Source organism: Ptychodera flava, chromosome 22 (genome assembly GCF_041260155.1).
Source record: "Ptychodera flava strain L36383 chromosome 22, AS_Pfla_20210202, whole genome shotgun sequence".
NCBI lineage: Eukaryota > Metazoa > Hemichordata > Enteropneusta > Ptychoderidae > Ptychodera > Ptychodera flava.
In genome coordinates, this window is record NC_091949.1 from 34,851,260 (window position 1) to 34,864,244 (window position 12,985).

The 12,985-nt window shown below is 36.6% G+C and overlaps 1 protein-coding gene across 4 annotated transcripts in view; it reads left to right on the forward strand.

Annotated features, from left to right (window-relative positions):
- LOC139123282 (long-chain-fatty-acid--CoA ligase 5-like) overlaps positions 1-12,985 on the forward strand; it is a 52,053-nt gene that overhangs the window by 19,885 nt on the left and 19,183 nt on the right. For all 4 annotated transcript variants that reach the window (XM_070689414.1, XM_070689413.1, XM_070689417.1 and 1 more), the window contains exons 2-8: positions 770-943; positions 1,463-1,577; positions 5,691-5,758; positions 7,441-7,542; positions 9,948-10,047; positions 11,892-12,064; positions 12,553-12,585. In XM_070689414.1, coding sequence (XP_070545515.1) covers positions 770-943; positions 1,463-1,577; positions 5,691-5,758; positions 7,441-7,542; positions 9,948-10,047; positions 11,892-12,064; positions 12,553-12,585 — 765 coding nt within the window. The remainder of the gene's footprint in view (positions 1-769; positions 944-1,462; positions 1,578-5,690; positions 5,759-7,440; positions 7,543-9,947; positions 10,048-11,891; positions 12,065-12,552; positions 12,586-12,985) is intronic.

A 12,985-nucleotide genomic window follows, 5' to 3' on the forward strand; every position in this document is an offset into this window, starting at 1 on the left:
ATTGGCCTAGATGTCAGTTTTCTAGGGCTAATGAACAGTACCTCGAAAGCTGTTATCTAATTTGTTGGATGAATTTTTACCGTTATTATATTATCAGAAACTATAGACCTAGATGTCAGAAACTATAGGCCTAGATGTCAGAAACTATAGACCTAGATGTCAGAAACTATTGGCCTAGATGTCAGAAACTATTGGCCTAGATGTCAGAAACTATTGGCCTAGATGTCAGAAACTATTGGCCTAGATGTCAGAAACTATAGGCCTAGATGTCAGAAACTATAGGCCTAGATGTCAGAAACTATAGGCCTAGATGTCAGAAACTATAGGCCTAGATGTCAGAAACTATTGGCCTAGATGTCAGAAACTATTGGCCTAGATGTCAGTTTTCTAGGGCTAATGAACAGCATCTCGAAAGCTGTTATCTAATTGGTTGGATGAATTTTACCGTTATTATTGAATAACAGAAATAACACATCAGCAGGTTTTCTATGCTGGCTATTAATGAATGTCTGTGTATATATAGGGGTGGGCCCAGGGGTCTATAAGTATGAGCCATACAGAAACAAGTCTTCTGTTATAAGTACTGAAACTGTTCAATCAGTCAGAAGAATATTGTCAAAGGACTTCTGCACTCTTTGTTGTTCTGGACTGTCTACAACTGTAGTTATAATTTATAACAAAATTCAATAAACGCGTCAGAAATTGTGTTTTTTATTTTGGAAAGCTATGCAAAATATCATTAATGTACACTTCATGTACGCTTTTTCAGTGTTTCAGCATGAGTGATGTTCTGAAATCCTTTGAGAAACTAAGCTCTGACATAGGCGTTGGTCAAGCTGTTGCCATAGGAACAGTTGCTGGGATACTAGTGTACTACTATGCCACCAGACCAAAGCCAGTGACCCCTCCATTTGATGTTCAACACCAATCTATTGAACTTCCTGTAAGTACATGTAATTCTTTTATTATTGCATGAAAATGTGATTGTTGTTTTGATATTTATCTTTAGGATAAGACCAAAATTAGTGTTTTAATATCCTGTTAATATTTTCAATGTCTGGCTAAAAATAAATACACATTTTAGTCTGGACTGGAATTCACTTGTAAGCAAAAGTGCAGCCCATACATGTACAGGCTGAGTTGACAAACTTAATACTGTGTATCTAAAAACACTCTTGGGTTTGGGAGTAATATGAGAAACCATAGTTCAATGTTAATGTTAAAACACAAAAACAGTGAAAAAAATCATCAAAAGTAAAGTTACAGCTACTTGCCCTTTAATATCAGGTATTTCAAGACATGTTTTACAACCATAGAACAAGAAGTGCAGTTGAAATTATCAAAATACTTGAACAAAAGGTAGATTTTGTGTTGAAAGCAATACAGTAACAAAGCAAAGTGGATACTTTGGAGACAAAAGTCTCTATCGCGTCTCAGCTTTTTGTTGATTTTCATTTTCTAGGACACAGATCATGTTCGTAGGAGTCCTTTTTGTAAAGATGGCGAGTTAGTCAAACAGTTCTTTGATGATGTTACCACCTTGTATGATGGCTTCCAGCGAGGTATCAGGGAGTCACGTGAGTATAATGCACCTTGATGGTTCAAATTATCAATTTCTATGATAATCTTTTTCAGTGAATGAATGGGCCTAGGAAGTTTGTATGACTTTTTTCAGACTGAGTGTGCATGTGGTGGTACTGTGCACCACTAGTATCTCCAATAATGGCAAAATCTGTAAGATACTAATTATGGTTATGGAATCAGGTCATTGTAACATTTTAGACAAGACTGCTTTGACAGTCAGGTGAGCAGTTTTATGGCAGCTTTAACAGAAACCTACTAGTGCATGACGCCCGAAGTAAGTTTTGAGTTATCACATTAAACCTGTGTGGAGATTCCTGACAAGATGACATAGTGTTATTGGCAGTAGGTGCAAGTAATGGGTTTGAAAGCTTCCACCATAATAATGAAAAGATGATTTTCAAAAATATACAAATAGAAAATGAAAATGTGAAAATTGTCAAAAAAATAAAAATATGTGTGTTTTCACTTCCATGGTCCCTTCAAAGGTCAAGATTTTGATGTAAATTGTGATACGGCTCCATTATTTTGTACAATGATAATATGGTAAATGTTGGTACTTAATTGAAACAAACAGTGCTAGCTTTTGGTTCTCAAGGTAAGATCACATACATGAAGTGGAATGATGGGAGAAAAATTTGGCTGAAATGACTCAGACAGTATGCTGTGTCCCCTTTCTTTTTTTTGATCAACACCCTGTAAAGCAAATGTTGACAAAGTGACATTTATCGATCATCCAATAATTATTAAGTTGTTTCAAATGACAAAGACATATAGGTTAGTTATGAGGTAATAATTTTTTAACTGTAGTAGTTCAACAATTTCAACAAAAGATGTAAAGTGATAGGTCTATAACATTAAAGTAGTTCTTTGTTGTGGCGTCTCAGAGTGTGATGTGCGACTGCTGACCTAGATTTGTTGCAATGTCACAGACACAGTCTGGTGATTAAAAAAAAAGAAATATTGCCATTCACAGTGGTTATGACAAAATCGTAACATCACATGGGGTCATTGAACTTTCCGTTTGAAGGATGTACCCATGGGATAGTGGATGTGTCCAGGATGTACCCGTGGGATAGTGGATGCATCCAGGATGTATCCATTGGATAGTGGATGTGTCCAGGATGTACCCATGGGATAGTGGATGTGCCCAGGATGTACCAATGGGATAGTGGACGTGTCCACTGTCTTTCAACAAACTATGTGCCAGAATATTTCTAGAAACATCAAAACACAACTTTTGAATTCCACTTTTGTGTGTTTTGCAAATAAAAGTTATGCGTTCCAGGTGGAAATTCCTAGAATACAGGAATAAAATTAAATTATTGGCAATTTATTTGTGTAATGACAGGTTTAAATGATAGCTTTGAATATAATTTAAATGGATTTTTCAATTTCACACTGCCCACCTATCGCCTTAATAGTCCACAAACGATTCTATATTTTATGTAAACTTCTAGAAATGATTCTATGAAAATATAGTCATTATTTTTCAAATTATCATATGACATCACAATTTTTAACATTTTAGTTTGCAAAGATAAGTGTGTATTGGGTTTCCTTGAAACATAACTGTCAGGATTCACATTACACCTATAAATAGATAATTCTGTCCATGGTGGATGATTTTTGTCTTAGGCCCAGAAAAAAGAAATTTGTGCCGTTCAAATTACCCAACTTACCCTATTTTTTACCTGCCGACCCTAAACTTTTTAAAGCTACGAAACACAGAAGTAAAAATAAAATGAAAGAAAACACCCATAAAAACACACGTTCATTACCTCACATTTGAGTTTTGCTTGAACAAGGATGTCTTTATGTTTTATTAGTCCCCGCGGACGAAGTCCGGCGGGGACTTATAGATTGGGTCCCGTCCGTGTGTCCGTCCGTCCGTCCGTCCGTCCGTCCGTCCGTCATCAACAGTTTCTCAGACACTGCCAAACCAATTTTGTTCAAACTTGGCACAAAGGCATAGCACTATGACCTACAGATGCACATCGATTTATTTTGCAATACGATCCAATATGGCCGCCAGGCGGCCATTTTATTACAATTTTTTCATGTACGGAGCCATAACTCAGACATGTTTCAACCGATTTTATTCAAAGTTGGTACAAGGCCATTGACCAATGTCATAGATATGCATGTCAATTTGTTTTGTGATATGATCCAATATGGCCGCCAGGCGGCCATTTTATTACGATTTTTTCATGTACAGAGCCATAACTCAGGCATGTTTCAACCGATTTATTCAAACTTGGTACAAGGACATTGACCTATGTCATATATATGCATGTCGATTTGTTTTGTGATACGATCCAATATGGCCACCAGGTGGCCATTTTATTACGATTTTTTCATGTACAGCGCCATAACTCAGACATGTTTCAACAGATTTTATTCAAAGTTGGTACAAGGACATTGACCAATGTCATATATATGCGTGTGGATTTGTTTTGTGATATGATCCAATATGGCTGCCAGGCGGCCATTTTGTTATGATTTTTTCGTGTACAAAGCCATAATTCAGGCATATCTCAACTGATTTTATTCAAAGTTGGTACAAGGACATTGACCTATGTTATACTTATGCACATTGAATTGTTTTGTGATACGATCCAATATGGCCGCCTTGTGGCCATTTTTTTTACGACTTTCCATGTCCTGAACAATAACTCAGACATGTATCAAGCAAATTTATTCAAAGTTGGTACAAGGACATTGACTTATAGTATACATAAGTACATTGATTTGTTTCTCAATATGGTCTGATATGGCCACATGGTAGCAATTTTGTTATGGTTTTTTTCATGTCGAGAGCCATAACTCTAGCAAGTCTCGACTGATTTTATTAGTTTGTACCTGGACATTGACTTATGTAATACATATACGTGTTGATTTTTTAAACAGTAAGATCAAATATCGCTGCGTGGCGGCAAATTTGTTACGATTTTCTCATGTACTGAGCCATAACTCAGACATACCGGTATTTCCACCAGTAACATTCAAAGTTGGTACAAGGACATTGACCTATTTCATACATGCTCGTCAGTTGTTTCACATCATGTAGCAGTATCATGTCAATTATTGAAGTTTCATAATTAGGTTGATATGTCAGAAATACTGCATCAAATTTCATGAAACTTTGTACAGATGTTAAGCTCACATTGCTTTAACAGTGAAAAAGACATTTATCAGTGTCATTTTAATTAATTTGTAATTGCATATGTAATGAACTTTCCTAATTAGAGTGATATATCCACAAATACAACGTCAAATTTGATGAAACTTGATACAGATGTTGATCTCATAGTGTTGTAAATACTACATTAAACTTTATGAAATATGGTACCGGTTATCTATTAGTGTTAGGATAGAATGAAAAAATGTTTTGCAACATCCTGTCAACTAATTCCCAGTTGACTCATTTAATGACCTTTAGGATGGTGGCCTACATTGGTTTTATGTTTTTCATCACCATGGAACTCATTCTTGGCCATTGAGTGCCATCTGTATCAAAGTATTTTTATCACAGAACCTGTAATCAAAGTAACCATTAGCAAGCGGGGACTGGGTCATCAACGATGACTTGTTCCTTTTATATGTATGATACATTTTCTGGAAATGTTGTGGCCAGTGTTTGATTGCCCTGAACCCCTGAAAAATGCATACTTAAAAATAGAAATATTTTGGAAAAAAAATCCCTGCCCACCTACCTACCCTATTTTTGAAAACCATGTTATTTGAACAGCACAATTTATTTATTTTTTGGCCTTATATATAGCTTTATAAAGATCAAAGGATAGTGTGTTCTAGACCCAGGTGTGGCCAGATGGCTTGCAGCAGACTCACTGGGATGGCAAAGTCCAGACTCAAATGTGATGTGTTGTGTCTTGAGTAAGGCACTTTACTCCTCATTTGATGTACCCATCATCCCTATCACCCACAATTGGGTGGGTGATGGGGTGATGGGTACCCCATGGTGAGTGATGGGGTGATGGGTACCCTATCTAGTAAATGGCCTTCTCACCTGTGTGATGATCATGTAAAAAAATTAACCAAAAATAAAAAATAAAAAAAATGATATTCTCATGTATTTTCTATGGTAGGTAATGGACCTTGTCTGGGCCATAGACCAGGCCCTGGACAGCCGTATGTATGGATTTCATACAAAGAAGTAAGTGTCTTGAGATCAGTGGGTGATCTAAGCCAGTATGACATTCCATGGATATACGAAAGTTCTGTTTTGTCACTTTGAAAACATTTTTAACAGTTACGGTACAGGACTGATGCAAAGAAAGTTGTAAAAATTTATTCACAGTGTAGAGCTCAGAATTCTTCAGAATTAGTGACTGTTCAATGAATTGTTGCCGTGACAAACTTTATGTGTAGAATGTTTTTTAACCCTCATTGAAAGAAATGGTAACTTGCAAACCACTGACGCAAACTATTGAGATGTGTACAATATAAAACAAGTATTTTGGTCATTGAGATCTATACATCAGGTAGAAATTCCCTGTGTGGAAAAGCAAATTGACACTATGTGGTGTGTCACAGGTCTTGTGTAGGACACAGTCCCTCCACCCTCCCCCCCCACCTCCTGTGTAGGAGAATTCATAGTTGTTCCACTGCATGTACCTTATCTTAAACAGCATTTTCCAATTAAAATGAAAATGTGTCATAGATGTTGAACTGTTTTAAGAAGGAAGATGTGTACTGGTAGTTTTGTTAATTGGGAGGATAAGAGAGGGGTCAAATGACAGTAGCGATATGATGACCATGGCTTTACACTGTGTGTATCTGGAATGGTTTGCAAAATTTGAAGGGATCTCTCCCTGTATACTTTCTTTATCAGACACTCTTAAAACAGATTAAATTACCAGAGCATTTGAATAACTTATTTTGTCAAACAAATGTTGATAAATCCACACCAAACTTTCCAAGTGTATTTTTGCCAGGGAAAAACATATCTATAAAAGGGCTGGAAGCTGTAATTTTTAACAACTTTTACACCATTTTTGTTAAATGTATGTTAATTGCAAGTTCTTGTTCTACTCCTAAAGCATGTTGAAACATAAGCTTTGTATTTTTTCAGCACAAGCTATACGTGTAAAATACACTATTATTATATCCTTAAGAATTCAAGACCATACCAGAGTTCACTTGTCAACAATTACAGTGCAGTCTGCACATATACTGACTGAGCTGGCAAGATCAACACAGTGTATCTAGACGTGCTTTTGATAGTAGAACAAGAAACTGTATTACAACTAAAAATTGTGAAAAATTATTGAAAGTTACAGCCACTAGGCCTTTAATTTGGCATCATGGGCCAGTGGCTAGAGCAGTGGACTCACGATCAAAGGATGGTGAGTTCGAGCCCCGGCATGGCTGTGGTGTTGTGTCCTTGGGCAAGGCACTTTATTCCTCATTGCTTCTCCCCACCCAGGAGTGATGGGTACCTGGTAGGACAGAGGTTGTTATGTGTGCGTTTAGCTCTGCTGCGCTTATTGTCTGCACATGTGAGCTGTTGTCTGCTCCCCAGGGAGTTGAGTGGTATCATATTAGGTCCAGTGACCAGGGGTAATAATAATTGTAAAGCGCCTTGATCACATCTACTTGTGGATATGTGCGCTATATAAGAACCAAATATTATTATTATTGTTATTAATTTCCTTTTGATCTTGATTTTATCTTTCTTTCCCTTCATTTGATATCTCGTCAATTTGTACATAGTGACTTTGCAGTTCCTTTTACACAGATTTTTTTTTGTATATAGTAACTTTGCTGTTCCTATCGTACAGATGTTTTGCCTCAGCAATATTTAAAGAAGTCATGTTTTTGTATTATTTTCACCAGGTGGAACAGCGTGCTGCCAGTTTTGGCTCAGCTCTTCTTCACAAAGGATGCAAACCAGGACCTGAAACTCTGATTGGAGTCTATTCAAAAAACAGAACAGAGGTCAGTAAGGTCGTGACATGAAAGCTTCCACTGAAAAAACATCTCTCTTTGCCGGCAGTGTTTCCAGAAAATAAACAATAAACTCTATAAATTATTTCTGACTAGTTTGGGATAGCACGTGTTTTATTGCCTGCAATGCATTGTGGGCGTGATAAGAACTCTGCATGGAGAGTGATGATTGAGGTCGTAGAGTCCAATAAATTTAATAGATTAAAGAAAAGTAAAAAATTTTACTGAAGAATTCCTGGTGAAGATGAGTCGCTGTCATGACAGTGTTTTTCAAGGCATGTCATGACATCGTTGTTCCCCGTGAATATTTAATGTCAACAGAATTCATACCCATTTGACCAATCTGTGGTACTCCTCTCTGCCAACTATGTGCTTATGTCAAAGTTGATACCACAGCTTGGCTGCATACTTGATCAGTCATGTCAATTTATATAGGGTTACTGCAAAAAGTTCACATATACCAAACATTGGTAGGTGTGGTTACCCAAACAAACTGATTCTATATTCATCAGTAGTATACAGTGAAAATGGCTAGGCATGCTCTCTAAGAAACAGCAAAAATTAAAAATTCACCTTTGTCAGAGACATAAATGTTGAAAAGTAACAATGCATGGATAATGATAATAAAGATCTTACAATTGCACGGTGTGCCCAATGAAACCAATGTGTATTTCAAGATTGATTTTCATAACTTGAATATTTAGTCCCCACGGACACCGTCCGGGGGGACTTATAGGTTTGGTCATGTCCGTGCGTGCGTGCGTGCGTGCGTGCGTGCGTGCGTGTGTGCGTGCGTGCGTCCGTTCACACAGATATCTCAGAGATGCAAGAAGCGATTTCATTCAAACTTGGTACAAGGATTACTTCATATGTCATACAGATGCACGTCGATTTGTTTTGGGATACAATCCAATATGGCCGCCAGGCGGCCATTTTATTACGATTTTTTCATGTACAGAGCCATAACTCAGACATGTTTCAACCAATTTTATTCAAAGTTGGTACAAAGACATTGACCAATGTCATAGATATGCATGTCAATTTTCTTTGTGATACGATATAATATGGCTGCCAGGCGGCCATTTTATTACGATTTTTTCATGTACAGAGCCATAACTCAGACATGTTTCAACTGATTTTATTCAAAGTTGGTACAAAGACATTGACCAATGTCATAGATATGCACGTCAATTTTTTTTGTGATACGATCCAATATGGCCGCCAGGCGGCCATTTTATTATGATTTTTTCATGTACAGAGCCACAACTCAGACATGTTTCAACCGATTTTATTCAACATTGCTACAAGGACATTGATCAATTTCATAGATATGCACGTCGATTTGTTTTGTGATACCATCCAATATGGCCGCTAGGCGGCCATTTTATTACAATTTTTTCATATACAGAGGCATAACTCAGGCATATCTCAACCGATTTTATTCAAAGTTGGTACAAGGACATCGACCAATGTCATAGATATGCATGTCAATTTGTTTTGTGATACGATCCAATATGGCTGCTGTGTGGTCATTTTGTTACGATTTTTTCATATACAGAGGCATAACTCAGGCATATCTCAACTGATTTTATTCAAAGTTGGTACAAGGACATTGACCTATGTCATACATATGTACGTCGATTTTTTATGTGATACCATCCAATATGGTTGCTAGGCAGCCATTTTATTACGATGTTTTCATGTACAGAGCCATAACTCAGACATATTTCCACCAGTATCATTCAAAGTTGACATTGACCTATTTCATACATATGCTCGTCAATTTGTTTCACGTCATGTAGCAGTAACATGTCAATTATTGAAGTTTCGTAAGTAGGCTGATATGTCAAGAAATATGTACTGCATCAAATTCATGAAACTTTATACAGATGTTAACCGATGTTAAGCTCACATTGCTTTAACATTGAAAAAGACATTTATCAGTGTCATTTTAATTAATATGTAATTGCATAATTAATGAACTTTCCTAATTAGGGTGATATAGCCACAAATTAATACAACGTCAAATGTGATGAAACTTGATACAGATGTTGATCTCATAGTGTTGTAAATACTGCATCAAACTTTATGAAATATGGTACCAGTGATAATCTGTTAAGTGTTAGAATTGTATGCAAAAATGTTTTGCAACATCCTGTTGATTAATTCCTAGTTGACTCATTTTATCAACTTTAGGATGGTGGCCTACATTGGTTTTATGTTTTCATCACCATGGAACTCATTCTTGGCCATTGAGCGCCATCTGTATCAAAGTATTTTTATCACAGACCTAATTAATGAAGAGGACTCTATCCTCTCTGAGGACATGTAATCAAAGTACCCATTATTAACAAGTGGGGACTGTGTCATCAACGATGACTTGTTTTTCTTTGCAGTGGGTTGTCGCAGAGCAAGCCTGCAATATGTTTTCTATGGTTGTAGTACCACTGTATGATACCCTCGGGCCTGACGCATGCACACACATCATCAACAGAAGTAAGTTTAAAGGTTACTGAGAGGTTAAAGTTCAAATTTCACACAGGGAGGATTTATGAGTCAACTGAACCTGTGGTTTTGCTCTACTGGAATTTCTTTTGTTCTCCAGGGTCATTAGAATACTTGTACATGCATTATTCAGGTAGAATGCGCTCGGGGACAGATATTCAGACTCTCAAATTTTAACAATTCTCTTTTGGTCTACTATTTATGGGGCTCGATCACAGATTTGTAAAAAAACTAAGACAGTGACAATTTTTCTAACTCCGAGAGCTTTAAAATGATCATTTTAAAGCTCTCGGAGTTAGAATAATTGTCACTGTCTTAGTTTTTTTACAAATCTGTGATTTTATATTTCCCCATGTAGTTATCACACGGATGGCAGCCAGTTTGAATTTCAGATGTTGGTAAATGGGATGTAATTTGTTTCCCTTAGTGTGAACCTTTGCACAGTGACCCCTTATTTTTGTTGTGGAATTGGTGAGAGAATGGTTGACAGTTTCATTGAAGAAAGTTTGAGCAAAAGTTTGAGTCTTTCACTTTTGAGGTGCATACTACCTTAACACCAATGAGGTCTAAGTCTGCTCCTCAAACTGCCTCTCTCCACTGATTGATGGCTTTACTTCAGCGTCTGAAGATAAATAAAATACAATACAGATAAGATATGACAAACCCGAACACCAATTGAACAACAGCCTTCTTACCCCTATGTCCAATATATTGTTCCAAAAACATGACACATTCCAAATTCTAGCAGTGAAGGAACTATAATCAGCATTTGACTAACAGTTACATGCTTAAAGTTTCAAGGACAGACCATGGAGTCAGTAGTATTGTGCTTCGAAATTGAAAGATTTAAAATTATGCTCTAACTTTGCCCAAGGAAAATTTCCACCTGTGTCTTTCAAAATCACAAATACAAATCAGGGGTCACCATGCAAAGTTTGGAACCAAAGAAACAATTACCCTAAATTCACAGATATTGGATATTCAAAATGGCTGCCATCCCAATAGACAAAATAATAACTTTTGGATATATATAAAAAGAAGACCGAGAGAATTTTATTTACTGCAAGAGCTTCAAAATGAGCCCTTACAAGTGGTAGATCAGAAAAGTATTGTAGAAAGTTGAGAGTGTGAATATCTGTAGCCTAGCTGCATTCTATCTCTCAGAATTGCAAGTTGAGAGTCTGGATATCTGTACCCTAGCTGCATTCTATCTCTCAGAATTGCAAGTTGAGAGTCTGGATATCTGTACCCTAGCTGCATTCTATCTCTCAGAATTGCAAGTTGAGAGTCTGGATATCTGTACCCTAGCTGCATTCTATCTCTCAGAATTGCAAGTGAAGAATGGAAAGCTGCATGTTGATTCTTGCACATTCTGACCCTCTTGATTTGTTTGCTTGTTTGGTAATATTCCTCCAGTAAAGAATGCAGTGGTTCTACTCCGGAATAAAAAAAGACAAGATATGTTCTACAGACTCAGTGAGCCCGAGAGATCACATGATGACGGTACAAACAAACTCATGCGTACGGCATGTATGGAAATGCACGTACTTTTGCGTGCGTTTGCTCATGTAGGTGTGTTTGTAACTTGGTCAATTTGAATTCAAGGTTTGATCTATTGACACAGAGATGAGGCTCTGTCATGAAGTATTCTTGCAAAATGTTTCTCCAGTCAACTCTATCAAATTTGGTCTTGGCAATGAGCCAGAATTCATAAAATGTATGCTCTCCAAACTTAATTGATGATCTGTTTCAAGGAAAGCAATCTTGGTTTATTTGATATGGCATCAGCACCATGTTGTTGCAGTTACTTACAATGATCTCACTTTCTGTCACAGCCGAAATCCAGTATGTTGTAGTTGAACAAGCCAAGCAGATAAAGTCTATTGTCGATAGTGCAAGCAAGACACCAAATCTTAAGTGTATTATAGCCATAGATGATGTGCCGGAGGAATATAAAGAATTAGCTGTCCAAGGAGGTCTTGAAATCATTTCATTCTCTGAAATGGAGGTCAGTCAATGCTACTTGTACATGGAATGTGTAAAATGTGTTTTGTCCCATAAACGATCTCTTTTCCTGATTGGCTTCCGCAAAAAGTATTTTTTTTTCAAATATAAAATGTTTTATTTTGCCACAACCAGTGTACCTCGTCATGTTTGGGTTATTTTTCATTAGAACTTTATTTTTCCGTGTTCATTATTTTTATCTTATACTCATGACATTTGTGATGTCTTCTATTTTTTGTTTAATTCATAAAAATCCATCGTTAAACGCCTTGTCATAGAGTACTGAATAAAATGATACATGCTTGGGAAACTTGCAAAGTACGGCCACTATCAACAGCTCCCTCATGTGTTAGCCAAGTAAGAACTTTTGTCTTTGTTTTATTTCGCCAGCGGGGTTTGAACACATCTGTTTCTGTATAAAAGAGTACTAGTATAAAGTCTGTGTTTAAAAATGTTACTGATTTCAATATTTAATTTTATTTTATTTGACAGGCCCTTGGACAAGACTATCCCCATGAACCTGTTGTAAGTCATGGTTAAATATTCAAAAGAGATATTTCGTGTGAATTCTCATATCCTTCTTCGTTATCAGTTTGTAAAAGTCAAGCACTCTATGAACTTTTAAACTTGCATTTGTTCTCATATGCATACAATTGAAATAGAGTTTTATTCATGACTTTGCCATTTTCATGACCTCTACATGCATGACCTTACAATGTGACATTTTCATGACCTCTGCATGACCTCCGTACATTGTGACATTTTTTTGACCTCTACATGACCTTACATTGTGACATTTCATGACCTTACATTGTGACATTTTCATGACCTCAACATGACCTTACATTGTGACATTTTTATGAAACCAATTCCTGTAACAGCCACAGATATTCCCTGAAATCTCTTAAAAATTTTTACTGTAAAT